We start from the raw sequence: 24,618 nt of genomic DNA on the forward strand, positions 1-24,618 counted from the left end.
CATGGGCGCAGGGAGACAACAAGGCAGGGAAAGAACTTGCCTTAGCTTGGCAATGTTAGGGATATACACCCTAGCAGAACGTGCAACGGCAGTCTAGCAGGCAGGCAGATATGTGACACAAAAACGTTGTAGTAGCTTACACTCAGTAAGACAGATACACTGTGCAAGTTAAATAGTTTTTATTCCAGCAAGAGTTATAGCATAGTCAAACGGTCCATATGTCATACACTAAGTTCAGTAAGTCCGGGGTTATTCAGTTTGCAAAGTCCAGTGTCGAAAAAGAGTTCATTAAACTTACAATCAATCAGTCCAGTGATATATCTCTTTGCAGTCAGAGATATGAAGAAAAATCAAACCCCTTTTCTTCTCTCAGCAAACACGCAGTTATCACCATCAATCCATCATTGTCAGCAATCCAGTAAAAGCCGGCAAACAGTGAGCTCTCATGGTGATTTTGCACCCAAAACTTGGTTTACAGTTTAAAGTGATACTACACTAAACTCACTAACATAGTTTATATATATTATTTTACAACTCAAGGCAGGGAAAGAACTTGCCTTAGCTTGGCAACACAGCAAAAAGGCATCACATTTTTTTTGCCAGGAAATGCAAAAAATGCTAAAAGCAGCCGCTCAACTTCAGAGTCTTAAAATGCCCCTTTTCCTATGCTCCTGGCTAAGGTTGGAGTGCTGAGGCTGGCTTTATAGTGAAAAACAGAAAAAGCAGCCTTTACTTTTCCAAGGCTCTGGAAAGAAAGCTCGTCTCTCCTAGGACTCTGCAGGGCACCTGTAGTTCCAAAAGGAAACATTTGGCTGCCTTTAATGCTTTCTTTTTTCCTTCTTGCCAGGCAGGGCATGCCTCATAAGCTTCGTGGTTTTAAGACAAGGGTCTTCAAACTTGGCAGGTTTAAGACTTGTGGACTTCAACTTCCAGAATTCCTGAGCTAACATGACTGGAGGAGGAATTCTGGGAGTTGAAGTCCACAAGTCTTAAAGCTGTCAAGTTTGAAGACCCTTGTTTTAAGAAGTTTCAGCTTGACTTTCATGGGTTATCAAACACACATTCCTAGAGAAAGTTTTAAAGGAGCCTTTTCGATTGGAACTAATTTTAAAAATGTGTGGACTTTTACCTGTATTTTTAATTCTGTCCATTATGTTTGCAACATATGTTTTGTTTTCCTACGTTGTTTTTCCAAGTCTAATGTAAACATAGAGCATTAAATATGCTCTTTGATTACAACTGAATTGATTTTTGAGAATAAATTGCTGTTGATTTTTTATTCTCAAATTGCTAACTATATTACTCCAAAAATGGTTTGGGTTGCATTGAGTTAATGGCTCCATGGTTTTTGTATATTACAAAACTGCCTTCAGTTCATTGTTTTTCTTACCTTCTGTGTTTGTTTTTCTCCGAACAGTGAGTTCTCCAGTTGAACTTATAATAATGCAGGCTCTTTGCTGGGTACATGATGACTTGAACAATGTAGATATTGGCAGTTATATTTTAAAAGTTTGTGGACAAGAAGAAGTTTTACAGAAGTAAGTTTTGCTTTGGTTACATCGTGATGTCTAGAAAACTATAGTGAACGCAAATTTGATTGTTACTACCGGTAACTGGAAAAGTGTAAGTAATTTTATCAATAAGAATTAAAATAGGTGTTATCATTGAATTTGGAATTCTATTCATTTAAGATATGGCATATTGTATATTTTATTTTATTAATCATGCTTTTTCATATCTGTTTAAATTTCAGATTTATAATGTCATACTAGCATTGTCAAACTTAACTATTAGAAAAACTCTTAACTCTTAGAAAAAATATTCAGTCATGGAATACATTCAATTGTCTAATGCAGAATCCTGTAATATTTGAAAATGGCATGTAATTGTAAAAGTATATGTCTTATCAGTTACTTACTTTTAAAGTTAATATAGTTTTGGCCTATTGGAGGTTCTAGGTTATCTCTTAATCTGAAGTTTTATTAAGAGTGATTCTGCGAACTTTTCATGTTTAGAATACATGCTATACAGTAATGGGGCAATATTACATCAGAACAAGACAAAGCTTGGAATATGAATTCTGTGTTCTAATTAAATATGCCAAAATAATAGTGTCTTAAATATGTCTAGAGTTATTTTATTTGAGAAATGTATTTGATCAGAGTGTTTCTGATACTTTAGAAGACCAGAAGACTAGCATCCTAATTATTTACTATTAATATTAATAACATAGTAAAGCATTCAGAATAATCTGTGTAAGCTTTTTCCAACCATGTTTGCTATTGGCCCATTTCTAGTTCTGCTAAGCAATATTTGAAAAGAGAAATGGGAAAACTAATGAACGGAAGGGAGACATGAATTCTAAAAACCAGTCCATATATTTTTATTTATTTGCATCCTGCCTTTATTGTTTTTACAAATAATGCAAGGCATATGAATATATCCAACACACATTTCTTCTACTTTCTCCACAACAACAATCCCCTGAGTTGGATTAGGCTAAGAGAGAGAGAGAGAGAGAGTCTGGCCCAAAGTCACCCAACTGGTTTTCATGGCTAAGGCAGGACTTGAACTCATGTTTGTTGAAAATCTTATTGATAATTTGAAATAGTGAATAATGATTTGTTGTTTTCACAGCAAGCATTGTGTTGGAAGCCATGAGTATATTCAAAACTGCAGAAAGTGGGACACAGAGATTATTCTACAATTATTAACTAATAATAATATTTGCAGAGATCTCGCACGAACAGTAAGTACAAAGGAAACTCACTTATCAAAATAAATATCATTTATTATTTTATATGTATTGCATATTCCTTGTTTTTATTGTATTGTGAACTCTGTCTTGTAACCATGACTCACATGTACCTAGAATTATGAGTTATCTCTGGTCTATTTTCTTCCTCTCTCTGTTATGCACCTCATCAAGTAATTCAAGAGCAGCCAGAAAGTCTCTTTCTGGTGTTAGTTCTTTCAGTAGAAATAGTTTCCGTGATTAGAATTGTAAAAATTGTAAACCATCCTCATTACAATTAGATTTTTACCATGACAGTCACTAACCTGGTCCTTCAGATCTTCGAGCAGCTCACCCATTGCCACTGTGATTCCATCTATCTTGCTGTTGGTCATCCTCTTTTTCTCTTTCTTTCCACCTTGCCTGTCTTTAGAACTTTCACCAGAGAACTAGATTTTCACAAGATGATACATCCCAAGTTCTCCACCCTTGATACTAGCCTTAGAATGAAAAAAAAACTTTCAAATTGAGCTCAGATCCTGGTGTCTAGTGTATGTATTCATTCAGTTGTCCTTGGTGTAACAAAACATAGGTGGTTTACTATTGCGTTCTGAAAATGTTTCTGCCCTCCCAGTATAGACTATATTCCTGTGATTTCCTGGTGGTTCTTTAAAATTAACCATGCTTACTCTGTTCTTTAAAGAGCAGCCAATATATTTCTTCTCCAGTATGCTAGAAATAGGCCCTAATGACATATTGAACTGACTAAATAGTAAGGATTCCTGAATTGTGATATTCCACATACTATTTGCAGAATTACCTGGCATTTTAAAGGCTAGGATTGAGAACAGCAAGCATTACTACAGGTGAAAACACAAATGCAGGAAGCATGAAATTTTTTGACTGTGGGTTGTTGTTTATTTAAAGTCTAAGAAATTCAGCAATGAAACTAAAAATGAATACACCTGTGAAACAAATTATGGTTACACATAAGTTGGTTATAAAAATTGATAATTCATCCTGAGTAAACCTAATTAAATTGGAGAATGCTATCAAATATTAGTTCTTGTTTATGAACTTAACAGCCAGTCACTTTTTAGTAGAGAAATTGAAAGCAGACATCTTACAGTTTTCTATTTAAGGAGGTAGCAAAACATGCTAATTTTCTCATCTTCAGAACTCTCAGAATAAACCTGTCTATCCATCTTTAGATTATTTTTACAGGTCAAGGGAGAATATTGATAAGTTTGGCAAATTACTTATACATTTTCTATTATTAGGTAGATGATGATGGGACAACAATAGATTTGACAAAACATCTCTGCCATGTAAAAAAGCTTTTCAGAGAGACCATTCAGAGGTAACAACTTTGTCATAATATTATTTGTTTCAATTTTGGTGCTGCCTAGCACCAAACTAACTCTAGGGTCACAATCAAACATTATATTTTGTAATCAAGCATGTGTTATGTTGGTGCCTTTTTATTTATTTTACAAAGCTTATACTAATAGTATGTCACAAGTAATAGGATTATTCTTATTGGTTCCAGCCACTCTCTTGAAGAACTATTAGAAGCTTATCACAATCAAGTTGACATACTGCTTAAAAATAAGGTAAACATTATCATTCAAGTTGTCTCCTATTATGGTTATGCAAAGAAGCACTTGGCAATGCATATTGTTGTGAGTGACATACTCCTTGAACTCTTGAAATAGCTGCATCTTCTGGAAGGCTCTGATTGCTATAAAGGCTTTCTGATTGTCAAGAAGATCTGAGCCTCTTGGAAAAGATTCAGCTCATTGGGGAGAGGTGATTTCCACCCCCACCCCCATCAATGTATGTTGCAAGACACCCTTATGAATGATTCACACAGCCCACTTCCAGTACATTTCATGCTTTACTAATCATGCATGTATTATATATATATATATATATATATATATATATATATATATATATATATATATATATATATATATATATATTGTGTGTGTGTGTGTGTGTGTGTGTGTGTGTGTGTGTGTGTGTGTGAGTATGTATGTATATTATACCATTAGCTGTTTGTGATTTGCTAGATGTTATTGCTCAAATACGATTTTTCCCCCTAACCCTCACTTTCCAATCTACTTTAAGCTTCATACATTACTTTTTGTCCTTCGGTTGAAACATAGTAGTTCCCTAAGCCAGCAGTCCCCAACCTTTGCAGCTTGACGGCATGGCTGGGTGCAAGTTGAACTGCACACGCATGCACATATGCATCAGCCTGCTGCTTGTGCGAGTTGAGCTGCATGTTTTCAAGAGAGAATTGAGCTGCACGCATGTGTGCCCAATTCCGAATAGACCACGGCCAGGGTTTGGAGACCCCCTTCCCTGAGCCATACTTTAGCTTATTCATGTCACCAGTACACCATTTTCATCTGGTAAGAACAATGAAGTAAAAAAAGTGACAACATCTACGATAGGCCAAAATTTAAATGAATTCACTCTTTCTCCCATTCTTCTTCCATATGATATTTCCTGTGCCACTGTTTGCCACACACAGGTTCAGAACATCCCCGCACTGAACAAATAATCTATGTAGATTACTGTATACACAATACTGTTCTGTGAACTTGTCATCAATTTCTTCGGTGTCAGTACAATATGCTTTAGAGTTAGGTGGCAGCCAGTGGAAGAAGGGATGCAGCTAAATTTAAAATATTTAAATGCACTCATGATATATAATGCCTGCCTTATTCTCTAACATATTATTCTCTAACGTACGCCTCAAACATCTAGTATTTGCCAATGAAATGGCATCTGTCAGTGGAAGAGATTTCTTTTCTACCTGCATATTCCTGTAAATCAAGAGGTATATATATCCTCCAATTGTGGGAGTATTTATGGAAGGAATAGAAGGGGATGTTCTGTTGGTTTAATGGAAATGTAGTTGAGAAATGTTGGGTTTTACCCTTAATTTACCCTGTTTATTTTTTTCTCTCTCATCAGAATCGGTTTAAAGCAATGGAACCAGTCATCAAAGCTGTCAGAAAAATTTGCTATTCATTAGATGGGGTAGAGACTCCAGCAATTACTGCAGCTGTAAAGAATCTAAGAAGAACAGTTAACCTTCCAGGGAACAAGAGCCCTGAGGTAATTAGTTAAATCCTGCAATTTTCTGCTATATCCCATTTATGCAGTGGGGCAGATACTGATTCAGCCGCATCTTCTACACCAGAGGTGTCAAACTGACATCGTTACGGTGGCGTCATGTGCCATATCGGGACTTTTTTCCCCTTCGCTAAATGGGGGGGGGCACATGATACATCCGGCCTGCGGATTGTGAATTTGACACCCCTGTTCTACACCATGCTAATTATTTTTAAGCAAGTTGATATAGTGAGACTGATTTTTTTTTAATTCTGATTGCTGACCGACAAACTTTGCAATGGTGATGGTATGAGCATCACCTGACTCAAGCCACTCTCTGCTTCTATACAGGTAGTCCTCAACTTACAACAGTTCATTTAGTGACCATTCAAAGTTACAACAGCACTGAAAAAGGTGACATGACCATTCTTTAGTTATGACCTTTGAAGCATCCCCATGATCATGCGATCAAAATTCAGGTGCTTGACAACCGGTTCATACTTACGACCATTGCTGTGTTCGAAGGTCATATAATGACCTTCTACAACCTTCTGACGAGCGAAGTCAATGGGAAAACCCAATTCACAACTAACTTATTAATTGCAGTGATTCACTTAACTGTGACAAAGGTCGTAAAATGGGACAAAGCTTTCTTAATAAATGTCCCAACAACAGAAATTTTGAGCTCAATTGTGGTCATAAGTTGAGGACTATTTGTAGTACAAATAAGGAGTACAAAAGGTCTTGGTGGCATGAATATCTTAGTAATAAGCAGAAATATTAATAACAATTCAACAAAGGTTTTTTCCCAATTTGGAGAGATTGATAACTTTTTTCATATCTCATTGGATAGGGATCTATAATATCATCTGATGACACTAGCAAGACTCCAATTGGTAAGTACAAATTAAACACCTTTGTTCAATCTTTTAAAGGGTATTCTGATCATTACCTTCTTAACACTAAAAAACAATAATCTAGGTTCTTTGCAATCTGAAAATCCTCTTCAAATGAGCATAGATCAACTGACCTCTGCAGTCCATGCTCTTCTTCAACTCTACTTGAACTCATACCACAGTCCTTCATTAAGCACTCCAGGGATTACAAAAAGCACTAAAGAAGCATGGACTGCCACAGAGCATCTCCAGTTCACCATATTTGCTGCTCATGGAATTCCTAATAACTGGGTTTCAGTGTGAGTATTTACAGTAAACTGTACCTTTACCCTGAATGTTATATTCATTTTTATTGACTACATTTTGCTTTGTTTTTAGCTATGAAAAATATTATCTGGTTTGCTCTTTGACCCATAATGGAAAAGATCTCTTCAAACCAGTCCAGTCCAAGAAGGTTGGCACATATAAGAAGTTCTTCTATTTGATTAAATGGGATGAATTGTAAGTGTATTTTCTTTTAGTTTACAGACTCATAAAAGAATTTCTTTATGTAAATGTCTGTCACACTCCTTTAAACTGCTAATTAATTTTTGAAAATCCCATTAACTTTGTCAGCTAGTAAAAAGACCTTTCAATATAATTCAAAACTACAGGCTAGGGAGTGACTGGGAGAAGTGCTCATTGTTCTGTTATTCAAGTGTGTGTCTGAAGAAGACAACCGTGGAATCCCACTCATGACACATAGCTATTCAAAACCTCAGTATGGCTGCTTCAAGCCCCTCTCAATATCTCTGGGGTTTGCACTACGTGGTTAAAAAAAATAATTCTGCTTATAATGGCATACCTAAAAGACATTTGAAAGCCTCGGAGCAAGCATGTTGGTTTTTTAGGGTCTACAGTTTATTCAAGGAATATATTTAACACTAATTGATTTTTTGGCACAAACCTAGGAATTAGAGGGAACCATTTGTAGAATTAAATATTTCACACACAAACAAAATGAATTTGTCAAATATAGCAAATATAAAACTTGTCGGCTAGGTTCTCAAATCGAGTTGGTTTGAAACTAGATGATCAGTTCTATATCTTATGTGTGGAACCAACCATTTCAAGAAAAAAAATATTTTAATTAGCCATTATTTGCATAAAAATCTTATGTCAATTATGTATAATATTTGAGATCAAATGTTTTTTAGATATTGATGAAATTATTTTATACAATGACATAACATTAATGAGATTTGGCAGGCATTTAACATATTAACTAATTATTTTTCTAAAATGTAATCAATAATTATGTAACAACCCACTTCTATTATTTTACAGAATAATTTTTCCCATCCAAATTTCTCAGTTGCCATTAGAGTCCATCCTATGCCTTACTCTTTTTGGTATTTTAAATCAAAATGGTGGTAATTCACCAGATTCAAATAAACAGAGAAAAGGCCCAGGAATGTTGGGTCAGGTTTCGTTACCGCTCTTTGACTTTGAACGGTAAGTATTTGAAGCAAACAGTAAAATGCTAGAGCAGTGATGGCTAACCTTTTCAGCTTGGTGTGTCGAAAATCGGGGAAAAGTGTAGCCTTCCTCGGGTCGTGTGTCACTTCAAGAAATATCCATAATTTGGTTTATGACGGACTGGGCTGGGGTGATAACACAGGGCTGTGAAACTCGTCTCCCTGGTCTCAGGGCTGCAGGTGCAGGATGTGGGGATCAGAAGGCCACCTTACAGGGCTGTGAACCTCATGGATCTCCTTTCCTCCTGTAGCGTTCCTGAGGTAATGAAACTGACAAACCTCAGTTTATGGCGGTTAAAACTGGTTCTCTGCTGCAAAGATCTTGCGGCAGCGGTGACACCACGCCTCCATGCAACAAGCAGGGAGCAGGGCTTGGAGCAGAGCACAGGCAGCCTCTAAATGTGCAGGTTTTCCCCACACCAACAGGCGTGTCAGTCAAAGTGCCTCGGCGTGTCACAAGTGACACGCGTGTCATAGGTTAGCCATCACTGTGCTAGAGTGTTTCTTTAATCTTAATTTTGCTGTTCAGATGAGTGGTTTGAAGCATCAGCCTTGTTGGATCTTTAGACATCATTTTAGATTTGGGTCTTTTGAGGATAAGAACCTGTCTTGCCAGTTCTTTGAGAAGTGACATGCATGTAGGTGTTATACAGTTTGTCAGGTAGAAGTCATTGACTCTTGCTGACTGCCCATATAACAACCACTATCACAACTTGTCTTAATGTACAACTAAAATGAAGTTGTGTTTAACTGTAGGTTTCAGAGCTCTTTTTAAGGTATAATACATTGGATATTTGGGGTGGAAACTGTATATAAATATAGCCTTTAAGCATTTGAAAAAAGCACATACAAAAAGATTTGTATAGTGTTGTATAGTCTAATGTTGTCTTTTTCTATTTTGTATTAACATTCCTACTATGTGGATTAGGAACCTCAGGTATTTTGGATTGCCTCGATATAAAATTTTCTACAAAAAGAGATTGTAGAAAGTTATTAAATTATATTCAGATTTAATGCACTGGGGATTATAAATGAGGAATTAGTGGTATTCCTGAGGTGATAATTTTTTTGTTTTCTAAAATGTATTGTCTCTTGAAATGTCATAAAATTAAATTATATATTCTATACTTTTAGAATGTTAACATGTGGGACAAAACTTTTACATCTTTGGATACCTCCTCAAAACTTAAATACTGTCTCTGCAGTAGCCCATAAAAAGGGAAACCTAATGGAAAGGATAATGTTGCAGGTAATACTGTTTCCTCAATGATTAAAAAAAGCATTTATATACTGTTTATAGTGGTGAAATGTAATATGCTCTGTTTCCCAATAGTAATAGAAATAGGTCCCATTTCTATTTGGTCTTTCAAATCATCCACAAAATAGTATATGAAAATATTTTTATTTTATTTTACTAGAATTAGCCAACAAGCTATTTCAAGCAATTTGAAGTTTCCAGGATGCTCAAATAGGCCAATTTAAACATAGAATAGTAATTTTGCACTTGAGAGTAGACATTTTGTAAAGGTTCATATCTGAAACTTAAGTATTTTTTTCACATGCAAAGCTGATTGCACAGTTAATAAGATAAATTAGAATAATTTCCATATTCCTGAACATATTACATTTTAATCCTGAATGCCTCTCTGCCAATACATTGTTTGGGGATATTTTTATTTGATTGTTCTTTTATCCTGGGGATATTGGTATAATGCAGAGATATGTACTTATTGTTTGGAAATGGTTGCATGGGCATTCAAAAGTTTCAGCCAGTGGTTCCTCCCATGAATATTGAGAGATGCACTTCTCATTTATGGATTAATAAGGGTCCGGTGTTAACTGGAAACAGGCAATGTTGATTACCTATTGTAAACCATAGTGACAATTTGTGGTTTGTGGCCCTCAGAAATAGTATGTAAGCATGCTTAACATGCCAAGTCAGAAACAAATGAGTTGGAAACTGCAGCTTTCTGACCACTTTTGAGAAGAAGCAGTGTCCAGACACAAAGCGCCAGGGGAATAATGTTGCGGTAAACTAAACTTAGAAGCAGTTTTGAATATTAATTTACTGTTCTTTCCATTTTTAAACGGGTATCACTTTGATATGGTAAACAAAATAGCAAGCACTTGAGTTTCTACCATCAATGCCTACCTCATATACAGTACATCTACTGTATTCATTATACATGACAAAGTTTCAGGTACTATAAATGGCTCCCAGATATTATTTTCCTATGATGTACTTTATTGTGTATCTAGACAACGATGCTCTGTTGGACCATTATTTTAGGGGTATTTCCTTACCAGATTCTGCCAATGCCTTTAACGGTCAGAGAGCTTCTAATATACTGCCTTCACTAGAAAAGTTGGGATGAAAATAACCCTTGCTGAACTGTATGGTAAATAGTCTAATATCAGCCTAGGAAACATTTTATAACATTTTGTATTCTGTCATAAACTATTTAGCTCATATTGAACTATATAGCACAGTCAAACATCAGCATAGGAAACATTTTATGACATTTTGTATTATATCATAAATTGCTTTATGAATATGTTTATGTCATAAAATGTTTTATAAAATTTGCCGTGGGAGTTATGGGCTCCAGTTTTTGGATGCATTTTATAAGCGAGTCCATTTGAAGTACAGTACCTTCATTCAAAATGTTTTGTCCTACGGTTCACTGTTTTGCCCAGTTAAAGATTGCAGGAATCAGTTTTTAATAGTATATAGACAGTAGGGAAGGAAAAGAAACAAAGTGAAAGAGATTGAAATTTAAGTGGGAAAAACTGTGAAGTGCCAGTAGAGCTTTCTGTTTTGTAATTTATTGTTTTATTATTTTAACATTTCAGGTTGACTTTCCTTCTTTACCATTTGACATTATATACAAAATTCCTCAGGCTGCAAACAATTCCACATGTAATTCTATAGAAACATTGGAAAAAGATTCAAGGGAGCGTCTTCTTTCCATTATTTCCAAAGAGGGTACATATGGGTATGTTCTCTTGGTTACTTCAAATCTAACATTTCATATGTAGATTATTAGATATGATCATTCCCCAGTATTTATTTCTGCTGCGTATATAACAATTTTTGACGAGATTCTAAAGAATATTGGGAACTACATATGACCAGTATGCATCATTTTTTTTCAAAATACAGTCCAACTGTTACTCAGAAGGGGACGTTGAATAATTGAAATCTTGAACTATCATATAACAATATTTTTTTAAAAAAAGACATTTATAAAAAAATTGAAGTGTACTCAGACTATTGACTTTTAATCAGAGGTTAAAAGGTTGTCCTTGACTTATAACCAGTCGCTTAGCAATTGTTGAAAGTGAAGATGAACCTTCCCAAAAATGTATGACCTGGTATGGCAGCAACCCTTACCCACCTACCCCCACAGTCACAAGACTGCATTTTGGGCAGTCAGCAGCCAGCTCACATTTATAGCTGTTTGCAGCATTTCATAGTCACATGACCACAGTGTACTATGGTTTTTCTGGAAACCAGTGTTTACTTCCAGTTTCCAGCAAAAAAAAAACAGCAAACAATGGGTTTCTTTAACAACTGCAGTATTTGCTTTATAACCGCAGCATTTATGTTTATGCCACCCCCCCAAAAAAAAAGATTGTACAATTGGATTGGTCACCTGATGACCCACTTTATGATCAGGCTCAGTTATGGCCATAAATCGAGGACTATCCTTACAGTATACAGTAGTACAGTAGTACTTATGATTTTACATTCCATTAGTGTCAGAGGCTGAGAATTTCCTGTTGACAGAGAAAGAACAGAGGAAGATAATGAGTTTGGGAAGTCAAAAATAAGGCTGCAGATGAAACATACAGAAAAGAAAGGAATGGATAAGGTTACCCTTATATTCAAAGTTGCTTATGAATGCAAGGTTTCCTCTAGTAGCCAATGTACAGTTCAACTAAAATAGCTTTAACCTGATCAAAATGCTTGGTACCCATTACCAGGCTAATTCATGACAGTTTTATAGCACCAACATTTCTTTTGTAAAGAAGTTATTAAAACATGAGTCGCAGTACCACTTGAAGTTTTCAGTTCCTCTTTTAATCTACTCTGAATTTTTGAAATTGAACTTCTTGTTTTGAAGATCTAATGGAATAAATGAAAGGAGAGCAGGATGAATGATGACACTCATTGTAGCTGTAATAATAACATTAATATTTGGATTGATTTTGCCTCAGAAAGAATAGTTATACCCAGGATTTGTTTTAAGGCTTCTAGGTGTTAGTGACTATAATGGCAATGTAATGAATTAATAAATATGTTTGGAATTATCTTTTATAGATTATCTAGGAAAGATAAGGCATTTTTATGGGAGAAGCGACATTATTGTTGCACACATTCAGGCAGCCTGCCTAAGATCCTGGCTAGTGCTCCGAGCTGGGATTTGACTAATCTTCCTGAAATATATTTGCTACTTCAACAGTGGCCTCCTTTACCTCCACTTACTGCATTAGAATTGCTGAATGCAAAGTAAGTTAGATACATTTATTTCAGACTCTAATATGTTTTGAAAAATATTAATAGATTATGAGCTGTTAAGCATTTCTAGATTATTTCTAAGTAAACAGCCTCTGTAAAAAAAAGCCACATTACAAGTTTCACAGCATTTTGCCATGTGGATGTTATTGATAGATCACAAATTATCTTGTATATCTTACCTTTCTAAGTTATTTGCTAGGCTGAAACTGTAACATTATGTTAATATTTGTATATAGTTACATCAGAATTTAAGGTTAAGTATTTGATTTAAGTAAACCAGTATCTTTTCTGATTTAGTCTACTGACATGAAAAATGGCCCTTATTCTGTTCCTTATAAACATTCAATGGTGTATGCATTATGATTTAATGCATAAAACCTTTTTGTATAGGCTAAAACTTTATTGCTAATGTTCCCCACTAAAAGTTTTCCAAATATCCTTGGAACATGTATTCTTGCCAAACTTAAATCAAGTATGATTTCAACTAATCTTCTGGTTTATAGTTTTGCAGATCAAGAAGTAAGAACAAAAGCTGTACAGTGGATTGAGGCAATAAACGATGATGAACTTGCGGACCTTCTTCCCCAGTTTGTTCAGGTCAGAATAATACCACGTTAAACACTGACATGGGGAAAATGGCATTTGTAACTGCACAGAAATTAATCAGAAACCACAATTAGTTTATGGAACTAACATTAGGAATTTTGGTATTAAGTCTAATAAATGATACAATATAAAATGCTATTTTAGTTGAACAATAGCATTTACAGCATAAAACAAACTAACTAAACATTCTATAACAGCATCCTTTTCTGTTCCCCAGTTATTTCCATGCAATTTCTGTTGCATATTTGGCACCCTAAAGTTAAACAACCTGGGTGAAATTTATTTGCATTTGTTTATATTGAGTCTAGTAAATGAGGGTAGATTTATGGTGTCTGTAAAACCTCAGAATTAAATAATCAAAAAGAAAAGGAAATGACCAAAGTTTCATGCAAATTATCTCTGAATCTTAATGAGATTTTGTGGTTGACTTGACCTGTTGTGAAATGGTGTTCTCATAAGATTTCACTGTGTGTGTGTGTGTGTGTGAGAGAGAGAGAGAGATCTTTGGAGTTTGAGGCCTGAAAATATTATCAGCCCATGGTATATGATTGAAGAGTTGTGTGAGGAAGAAAATAGACTCATAGAGACCAATGATTGAAGGAGCAAGCGTCGAAAATTCAGGAGAAATAATGGAAAAAGATGTAATAAGATAAAGTTTGTTGGTTCACATATAAATTAAATTATGTAAATTATTGTGAGCCTGCCTCAATGTTAGGATTATCATTTAAGACCTTTCTTAATGTTTCCTTTTTCATCTCAAAGGTCTCTTCATTTATAAGGATAAGAGATGGTTTATATTATGTTACAATCTTGACTGTATTCCAATTATTTATAAAAATAAAAACTATGGAATATCAATATAAAAATAAAATGTAATTTCAATGCTGCTGACATATTTTTTACTGTTTATCATATCACTTCAGAACCATTTTGAATATGCTCCCTCTAAAAATAATTTTATATTTTGTTTGTGTATTGCTATTTAATAAGGTAATAGTTATTCAAAGGCTGTGAATAAAAAAAAATATCCAAAAATTTGAAGAGACCTTCTGATATGTGAATTGATAAGGAGATGCAGAAGAAAGGAAAGTGTAAATATTATCTTTCCTACATCCAAGTGTTTTAGATGGACTATGTTTCCTAAGAACATAGGCAGACAGAATGGAATAGATAAATTGATTGATTGATTGAATGGTAAGTTTAAATAGTGCTGAATAGTTTCATATTTTAAAGAGCATAATTTTGGGAAGTTCATATAATTGAAAAACTGTTGATGCGGAAAACCACTTATGCTAAGTTGCCTTTAAATCTAGACTATAATTCTGTATAAAACTTAATCTTTTGTGTATGTTTAGGCATTAAAATATGAAACTTATCTGGACAACTCTTTAGTCAGATTCCTCTTGGCCCGAGCATTAGGAAATATTCGAATAGCACACTACCTATATTGGTAAGAAGATTTATATTCTTTTTATCATCTTTCAACAATGTTTATATTTTCAAGAAAAAGTAAAAACCTAATGTGAGAACTTTAAAAATGAGGAATATTCATAAATCTTTATAAACCAGAAAAAAATTATGCTGTTGCTGATAGAAATTAAGCTATTGTATTTTTCCTGAAGTTCTGGATTGCTTTCTTGTGTTCCAAAGCATTATTACCACATCTTGCATTAATCTCTCTCTAAAGCTGAATTCAGATAATGTGTTTGTGTCAAGCAATATTATACTTTACATAGGGACAAAAAAAATTATTTAACTGATTTAACTTTACATAAACATTGTAAATGTGGTGGAAGGTGCTGTATAAATTAATGAAAATAAAAGAATGGTTTCAGATGCTATTGTCCTCTCTTCTACACATTCTCTGTTGATCCATTGTATGAATCTTCTCTTGAAACTGAACATTTGCTTTGTTTTATTTTTATGTACACATTATTTATTTTAAACAACAAAATAAAATCAGTGTACAGTAAACTGCATAAATTAAAACAATTCACTCTTAAGACCATTTCCTAGATGATAGAAAAAAAATCAAAGTCAGAGTGCAATCTGCTATGTGTTCTGACCAGTGACAAGTTAAGGAGTCTGAAGTGGTAAGGCAGTTCTGGGTTTGGATAGAAAGGAAAATACTTTAAATATGTCCCTATTTTAGGGGTATGTGCATATGCAAAATATTCATGTCTTCCTGGGACTTCTAAATGTGAGGGCTACGTTCATTGAGGCATATACTAAGTCAAAGATTATATCAGTCCTTTGTCTCCTTCCACTCTCTGTGTCATAGATCAGGGTCCCCAACCACCGGTCGCGGACCGGTCCCAGTCCGTGGAACAAGTCCTACCGGGCGCTGGCTTGCTGGGCGCCGCCATCTTGTTTTGATGAAAAGTGCTTCCGGTGAGCTTTTCCGGGTAAGCTCACCGGAAGACTTTTCAAAACAAGACACTGATGTCGTACGGGCCGCCCAAAAGTTGGGGATACCGGGCCGGCGTAAAGGTTGGGGATCACTGTCATAGATCAACCAGCCAGTTAAGCACGTGGTTTCTGCTTTATTCTGCTGTTTTGTAGTACTTTAAATCCAACTTATTACAGAGGCCTGGTGTGCTCTAGTGGTGAAAGTGTTGAATTAGGGGAGAACAGATCCAGCTTCCAGTCTACTATCAGCCACAGGCATTTACTGGGTGACTTTGGGCCAGTTTTTATCTTTCTCAGCTGAACCTACCTCATTGGGTTGCTGTTGTGGAGACAAATAGAAGAGGGACACATTATACATCCTGCCTGGAGCACTTGTACAAAATATGGCTCAAATAAGCATGTGTGAAGGAAACCCAATCTAATGTTATGTAATATTTTAGGTTACTAAAGGATACCTTGCATGATACCAAACACGGGATAAGGTATGAGCATATCCTTGGTGCCTTCCTTTCCATCTGTGGCAAAAGTCTGAGAGAAGAGCTGGAAAGGCAGTCAAGACTTGTGCAGATCTTAGGAATGGTTGCAGAAAAAGTCAAGCAGACGAGTGGATCAGCCAGACAGGTTGGTGAAGTGATCAAGTTAGATGTAAATGTGAATGAAAGCACAGTTACATGTATTAATGATACGGTCATATTTCATACATCAAGCAGAGTTGAGGTTGTGAGGTTACTTTTTCATCTCTTTTACAAAATTCTGAGCCTTGTAATATGGACTGAAATATACAACCCCAAAATACACCACTGCTGTTTCACACCTCAGATTATGTTATAAAAGAACACTGATATAACTTAATGCTTTATTCATAATGAAAACATTTCTGCAAATATTATTTAATGAAGTTTAACATTGAATTGGTTGTTAACAGATGGTTCTGCAAAGTGGAATGGAACGTGTCCAGTCTTTTTTCTTGAAAAACAAATGCCGCTTGCCTCTCAGCCCCAGTCTTGTAGCTAAAGAATTGAATGTGAAGGTATGAGCGGTCTGACGATATTCATTGGTTCCTCTATATTCCTCTCATCCTTTTCCATTTCTGTCTACTTACCTTTTGTGCCTGTAAATGTTAGGAGATTGATGTTCTCAATTTTGTGATCTGCAAACTGCTCAGGGGAAGTGAGGACAGAAAATACATATAACCACAGAATTCTGGCCTCTAGTTTTGACTACTCCATAAGAATAACTATAAACTACACTATGCTGTCATACATAGATGAAATCGTGCCCTGCAGAGAGGCTTGCTCAGAGCTAGACATAAGAGACAGAGCAGTCTTCTTAAAGGTATAATACATTTCAAAAGGCCCACAGCATTTTTAAATAAACCAATTTTGTTTCCAGCCTTGCAAAATGCTCACAGCAACAACTATTTCTTCAAAAGTCTCATTTAGCAATATATCTCACTTCCTGTGATCATTCCTCCTCAGGTCAGACCCAGTACATATTTCTTTATTTCCTCTGAAAGCTCTCTCCCAGCCATGTCACTGGGCACATCACTGAGTAATTTCCTCCTTGGTGAAACTGGCAGCCTGTGTATTTCCTCAGTGTTGGAGTTGCCAGTCATTACTTCTGAATCGGTTGCACTTACCAAGTTGTGTCATTATCCTTGTTAGTTGCAGGAAGTGGAATCCCAGCTGGGCAAAGGGCTGCAGAAAGAAAAGCAACTGCATTTTTATTTTTACCTCTCCTTTATTCAGAAGTAGCCATCTGTCTTCCTTATTTAAAACTTTGTTTCTTATTCCCTTTATCCCCTCAGATTCTCGCTTTCTAAGCTGACCTTTTTCCTAGCTGTGTCTCCTATGTTCGTCTTCCCTTCCTCCCCCACATATTTATTGTTTGCTTACTCCTCCTGGCAAACATTTGCCAATTTGTGCAGCCAGAATGTATTTTTATTTCTCAACTCGTTGCAACAAGCTAGGTTGGTATTATCTTTATGAAACTTCTCTAAATAAAAAGAATACAGGATAAACCACATATAGTATATATAAACTTTTTAAAACTGCCCTTAAAATGTCCCTATTTCATTCTGAGGAATCAGGATTCTCCTCTGTTTAAAGACTTTTAAACTGGCCCTGGTGACAAACTTCCTTGTTTTTGATGTTGTTTCCACTTGAGGGAATAACTAATATATTACTGATATTATACCACTATTTAAGAATTGTCTGGGCCTTTAGTGTTACCATTTTGTAATTGTGTACATTCTAATTTAATTGTTTATTTCTATTGTTATTATAATATAACGAGAAACTGAGCAAAACCAAACTTAGAACATTTATCATTTCTATTTTTCACCTCTTGGTTTATATAATATGAACCATGTTTTATATCTTTGATAGGCATGTTCCTATTTCAGTTCTAATGCAGTTCCTCTTAAAATTGCTTTGGTGAATGCAGATCCTTTGGGAGAAGAAATTAATGTAATGTTTAAGGTACATTTTTTGTTACAATAACAGATATTTCCCCTCCAGTACTGTTGGTAGTGTTAATTCCATGAGAAAAAAATTTTTCTGGCTTGTTATGGTCATAAAGAGCCCTCTGGATGCTTTAAACATTTGTAGGGAGAATTTGCACGTGTTAGATGAAAGTTAAGGCATTTCTAAAATTGTTTTTTTTTTTTTTTTTTTGCTAAGAATAATGGTTTCCTTTTAGAACATGAGAGGTTTAAAAAGTTTTTAACCATTCTGTTAAATCTTGTTTTGCAATGAATTTTTGCCCTTATCTGCCACTAAATTTTGTATTGGATACCTTTTTGCATGTATTTTACTATATTGGAAAAATAGTGTATTCCTTTCAACTAGAGCAATATTCATGAATTGATGAAAAATTACCACATTAATGATACTTATAAAACAAAACAGACAGCTCTGGAGGGAGCAGGCTTTACCTAGTCATTTCATAGCATGCTGTCTACCTTGGTTATAAGAAGCGTTTCAGCTATATGTTCTTTACCTGTGACTTATATTTTCATTCATGCTTTCTCTAGTTTATACTAAACATTGTTTCATAAATGAAGTTTGAGTTTCTCACTATGTCAATTTTCAAATAAATTGTTTTGAAGTAGAAGTAGTTCTGAATTTACAGCCAGTTATTCAGTGACTGCTCAATTACGATAGCACTGAACAAGTGGTAACATGATCAGTTCTCGGGATTATGGCCATTCCAGCACCTCCAGAGACATGTGATTCAGGTGCTTGACAACTGGCTTAACACTTAGGAAAGTTGCAGCCTCCCATAGCAATGCAATTGGCATTTCCAACCTTTCCTGGTGGCTTCCCAAAAGCAGAGCTAATAGCAAAGTCATTCCTATAGATTGCTCCTACTCACACCACTTTTTCTCCTGAGGGGTAATACTGTTCACACACACACACACAAAAACCTCACACATATGCCTGCACGTGCTGGGCCACAGCACCCATTCTTATTATAAAGTGCAGAGAAATAAGGTATTAGCAGACTTTGAAGAAAGTGAACAAATTTCCTGAGACATACAATCTTCAGGTTGCAAGTTGCTCACCTTGTTCTATACCAAGGGTGTCAAACTCACGTCACGACAGCATCACGTGACATATTGGGACTTCCCCCCCTTTGCTAAACAAGGGGTGGGCGTGGCCAGCATGTGACACATCCGGCCCACGGGCCAGGAGTTTGACAGCCCTATTCTATACCTAGAGAACCAATACTAGAAAAGAAACACTAACTTAAATACCCCAGATCAGTTTCTGCTGTTAACTTAAAATAGACATTGAGCCTGTCTTGATAACATTCCTTTCTCTCATTTGCGACTTGTTTTTTCTTAGGTAGGAGAAGATCTGCGCCAGGATATGTTAGCATTGCAAATGATAAAAATCATGGATAAGATCTGGTTACAGGAAGGGCTGGATTTGAGGATGGTTATGTTCAAGTGCCTTGCAACTGGCAAAGATAGAGGTAGAGCTTTAATTTCTTGTCTTGTCTTAACTTACGTGCGATGTTAAAGCTTTGTCTGGCTACTGTCACAATTTCTGGCAGGAATGGCAGACCCAACACCATTATTGCAAAAGCCTGTTTTCTCAGATGCCACATATTTGCTGAGCAGCCCAAAATGCAATAGCCATAAAAATAATTGGCATTAATTGAACTGCCTAATATATTTGCAAAACCCATGTGCTGTTCTAGAACACTATAAGAAGTCTGCTGCTAGTATACAGAAAGTTGAAGAATGTTCACTTTATTCATGTTAAATTTTAAGTTGATGTGTCTACAGCAGGTGGCAGCATCTAACTAATGGCTGACTTCCAAAAACATAGGATTTGAATGAGAGACCATGTGGAATCCCAGACTGTAGGCTGGGAAATTTAAAAAAAATGTCTCATAAGATCACAGTGATAAAATACTTTCATGCTTATTTCCAGGAAAACTAAAGTCTATAAAGCTCAATTTAAAATGTTCCATTTTTAGTTGATTTAAAAATAAAAGGATTTGTGGGGGTTTTGTACAGGAACAATATTTAAATTGAATTGTTGAATTATTTTACAATGTAGTACTATTTAGTATTTTAAATACAAAGAATAGTATAATAATCGATATTGACAAGCAATTTGCATTTAGAAACATTTTTAAAGGTTTCAAGTTAAATGTTTTTATGTAATACATAGTAATATATTTTACACACACACACACACACACACACACGCACTCACTCATTAACTTTTGCTGATTGATTTAAAGGAATGGTAGAACTTGTTCCAGCTTCAGATACCCTTAGGAAAATTCAAGTGGAGTATGGAGTGACAGGATCCTTTAAAGATAAGCCTCTTGCAGAATGGCTAAGAAAATACAACCCTACAGAAGAAGAATATAAAAAGGTAAATTACTTACAATTTCCAAATAGGAACTTATGAGAATGGTAATAGTAGGATGTTGTCTGTTGTGTGCTAACACTTATCTAGACTCATTCACATGTCATATTTAATAATTAAATACGGGACAGTGCTATCTTAACTAGATCACTGACATGACAATTCCAAGTTACGTCTTTGAGACAGCTGGAAGTAACAGGAATCTTGCATTTAAATGACATGCTCAGTACTTGGTAAATCACAGACAGATGATTTTAAAACTTTGCCTCTCTACTTGCATGGAAAACTTGCTCCTAAGATTTTCTATTTTTCATCTATCTGAAACGGGATTTTAAAAGTCAAATAATTATATATCTTGTTAATGATATTTTCCAAAGAACTGATATTTAACCATAATTTTGAATCATTGTAAATTATATTGTTCTTCAATCAATGAATGTTCTGCTATTGCAGCTGATTCTGAATACTAACCAAGGTGCTTTTCTTCAAATTCTATAATGAAAATATATTTAATTTTGTCTATTTTAGGCTTCCGAAAATTTCATCTATTCCTGTGCTGGATGTTGTGTGGCTACCTATGTTCTAGGTATCTGTGATCGCCACAATGATAACATAATGCTTCGAAGTACAGGACATATGTTTCATATTGATTTTGGAAAATTCTTGGGGCATGCTCAGATGTTTGGAAGCTTTAAGAGGTATGAAACTATGAGGAAATTAAAAGGTTCCACCGCAGTAATTTGAAAACAAGGCAGATTTTGCAATTATAATACACCATCTTAAAAAACATAATGGCTGTAACTCTTGTTTCTGCCACATTGAAGGTGTCAAGTTGTGATTTTTTTGTTATGAAGTATTTTCATAAAAGGGGTAAAGGAATTAGGTGTTTCTATAACGTCAACCACTGGTTTTATAGTTTTCTTAAATTTTGTTCTGCAATGTTGGTGCTTTGTATTAAAATGGGAGATTTGTTTCTGAAGCATCTCTGGTCAATTGGGAATCAAAAGTATTAAACCATAAAAGCTAGATTTGCTAAGTAACAAACGATATACATTTATAGCAGTGCTTCCTACCAACAGTTTGAATAAGCAAGTATTTTCATCTTGCTCCACAAATTCCCTAAACTGGGGTGGGGTATAAGTTTTTTGTGAACTATCTTTAGCCAAATATTGTTTTAGAACATGGTGAAATTCCAACATCTGAGGTATCAAATAATTCACATGTTATTTGAAAACATTTTTTTAAAAGTCTGTTCATTGAGATTGACTGTATTTGGTATTGATTTTCATATGTGCGGAGACAAGTTATACATTTTACCTATGCAAACTACCTCAGTTATACGTTTTACCTTTTACCTCAGTTTTAGAGATTCTCAATTTTAAAAAAATGTCATGCTTGGCTACATGCAGGATGCAGTATTTAAAAACAAATTCTTATTTTCTATTCTTTGAAAGGGATCGGGCTCCTTTTGTACTGACATCAGATATGGCTTACGTTATCAATGGTGGAGAAAAGCCCACAATTCGTTTCCAGCTGTTTGTTGATCTCTGCTGCCAAGCTTATAATCTAATCAGAAAACAAGCCAACCTTTTCCTTAATCTGCTGTCACTGGTAATATTTCTATATGTCACTGATGTTAACAATAAAATAGGCTGTGTTTTAAAACAAGGAACACGACTATGTTCATACTTAATTTCAACTTAAAAGTTCTGAATAGCATGCATAAGTCTGGAAATCTTTTTTTTCAAAAATAAATGCTTGTTTATATACAAGTAAGTATTGTATATTTTCTTACCGAAAAAGTTGCTGTATCTGTTCATTTTACAGATGATGTCTTCTGGCTTGCCAGAACTTACTGGAGTTCAAGATCTCAAATATGTCCAAGATGCTCTTCAGCCCCAAACTACTGATGCTGAGGCTACCATTTTCTTCACAAGGTACTACACAAATAATTTTAAAATATTTTTTCTTGCATGTACCTATTGCTTGCAGCTAAGGTTAAAGGCTCAATTAACTTCCACAAAGAGAAGTTCTACCGGTTTGTCCTTATCTTTGTGCAACTTAATACCTGGTTTTGACATTTGAATGCATAGGGTTAGGCTATAGTCTGTAGAAATAAGGAAATGTCCACTTTCTTATTTTGCCCATGAGCTTCACTGGCTCCAGGTAGGTTTCCTATACAATTCAAGGTGCTAATGATCATGATAAAGCAGTTCATTGCACAGGACTGTGTTATTTGCCTATCTCTAGTTAGTGCTGCCCATTTGGAAGAGGATGTATAGGACTGGCATGCTACCAAGTGCCTTTTTTTTTCAAGGAGGGTCAACTGATGGGCCTTTAAAAAGTGCCTACTTGGTTGCTGAGTCTAACCGTTAGAATAAACTTTCCCACCCCCTGAGATGCAGGTGACCCTGACCTATTAGCCTTTCATGGAGCCATGAAAACCAGATTCTTCTATGCACTGAGCAAGATAGTAATTAAACTTGTTCTGTTGGGAGAGACAGTCTTATATTCAGTCTCTAATGGTTTGGTTTTATTTTGGTTTTATGTTGGTGAAGTTCTGATTGTTTGGGTTTTAAATTGATGTACACTGCTGAGATTACAAATTAGGTCACAAATTAGGCAGTTTACAAATTCTGTAAACAGATAAGCGAAATGTTAATGTAAAATGCTTTTGGTAGTGAAAGGATATGCAGGTAATCTTCATTTAATCTACACTCATTCAGTGACCCTTCAAAGTTATCACTACACTGAATGTAGGAGACTTGTGATAGGTTTTCATAGTGGTGGCAATTGCAGCATCCCTGTGGTCCCATGGTCACAATTTAGGTGCTTGATTGGCTTGCAGTTATTATATCACAATGTCCTGCAGTCACATGATTGCCATTTGTGACCTTTACTGATGGATTCCAGCAAGCAAAGTCAATGTTGTGACCATGGAGTATTTGCCTCATAGTGGCAATTGGGACTGCCAGAATTTAGCAATGGAAGTTTGTAATATATTTGTGGAATTTGCATTTCCAAAAATAAAACTTGGGAATTATTCTATATATACATAGTCCTTTGGGTTCAGCAGTAGTAAAGCAACTAAATGTACCATCATCTTTCTCTGATTTATATCAGGAATATTAATTTAAAAATTTTCCACTATGATTAATATACAGTGGTACCTAAATACTCATTGTTAGTTGGTTCTGGGAGTGCCAAAAGCAACAAGTACCAAACAATTTTTACCACAAGGTCTCATGTAGTGAGTCCCAAGGCAACCAATGGCAACAAGTTTAGCTTGCGCTCAAGTACCAAACAAACAACGGATACTGGGACATTTTCTCATCAAAATGTATCAAATATCAAATTTGACAAGTTTCAAAACGGTCAAGTAACGAGGTACTACTGTACTAAGAATTTGAACTGTGAAGTGATCCTTCATATTCTTATTGCAATTAAAGTTGTAAGAAACTAAAAGATATTGGCACACTTGTAATATATAAAATTATTATTCTTTGTTTATTTTTAGGCTAATTGAATCAAGTTTGGGAAGTGTTGCTACAAAGTTCAACTTTTTTATTCACAACCTTGCTCAACTGTGTTTCTCAGGGCTGCCTTCTAACGATGAGCCAATCCTATCTTTTTCACCCAAAACATACTCACTCAAACAAGACAGTCATATCAAAGAAGCATCTGTTTTTACCTACCATAAGAGATACAACCCAGATAAATATTATGTAAGTTTATGAATTATACGTATTTTGATTCAGCATGATTTCCGTAGCTTCCTTCATCTGCTTTAACCAGCATATTTTCACATGTATCCCATTGTAGAGGAATTTCAGATTCTGTTGTTTGAGTGCAATTTGTTGGATCTATGAGTCAAGCCATTTTGAATGCAGTAATATCACTGAAGGAATATCTGCTT

The 24,618-nt window shown here is 35.2% G+C and overlaps 1 protein-coding gene across 8 annotated transcripts in view; it reads left to right on the plus strand.

The window, feature by feature from the left end:
* Positions 1-24,618, plus strand: part of PIK3C2A (phosphatidylinositol-4-phosphate 3-kinase catalytic subunit type 2 alpha) — a 54,667-nt gene that overhangs the window by 22,704 nt on the left and 7,345 nt on the right. For all 8 annotated transcript variants that reach the window (XM_026668324.2, XM_087950897.1, XM_026668323.2 and 5 more), the window contains 23 exons: positions 1,418-1,538; positions 2,638-2,749; positions 4,015-4,094; positions 4,284-4,347; positions 5,723-5,866; positions 6,717-6,759; positions 6,845-7,058; positions 7,138-7,260; positions 8,086-8,253; positions 9,411-9,525; positions 11,130-11,272; positions 12,601-12,789; positions 13,302-13,395; positions 14,760-14,854; positions 16,254-16,434; positions 16,739-16,843; positions 18,201-18,293; positions 19,662-19,791; positions 20,572-20,708; positions 21,231-21,400; positions 22,157-22,313; positions 22,530-22,639; positions 24,220-24,427. In XM_026668324.2, the coding sequence (XP_026524109.2) occupies positions 1,418-1,538; positions 2,638-2,749; positions 4,015-4,094; positions 4,284-4,347; positions 5,723-5,866; positions 6,717-6,759; positions 6,845-7,058; positions 7,138-7,260; positions 8,086-8,253; positions 9,411-9,525; positions 11,130-11,272; positions 12,601-12,789; positions 13,302-13,395; positions 14,760-14,854; positions 16,254-16,434; positions 16,739-16,843; positions 18,201-18,293; positions 19,662-19,791; positions 20,572-20,708; positions 21,231-21,400; positions 22,157-22,313; positions 22,530-22,639; positions 24,220-24,427 (2,996 nt within the window). The remainder of the gene's footprint in view (positions 1-1,417; positions 1,539-2,637; positions 2,750-4,014; positions 4,095-4,283; positions 4,348-5,722; positions 5,867-6,716; positions 6,760-6,844; positions 7,059-7,137; positions 7,261-8,085; positions 8,254-9,410; positions 9,526-11,129; positions 11,273-12,600; positions 12,790-13,301; positions 13,396-14,759; positions 14,855-16,253; positions 16,435-16,738; positions 16,844-18,200; positions 18,294-19,661; positions 19,792-20,571; positions 20,709-21,230; positions 21,401-22,156; positions 22,314-22,529; positions 22,640-24,219; positions 24,428-24,618) is intronic.

This window comes from Notechis scutatus, chromosome 1, assembly GCF_049901735.1.
Source record: "Notechis scutatus isolate UNSWTSFEM ecotype Mainland chromosome 1, rNotScu1.2, whole genome shotgun sequence".
NCBI lineage: Eukaryota > Metazoa > Chordata > Lepidosauria > Squamata > Elapidae > Notechis > Notechis scutatus.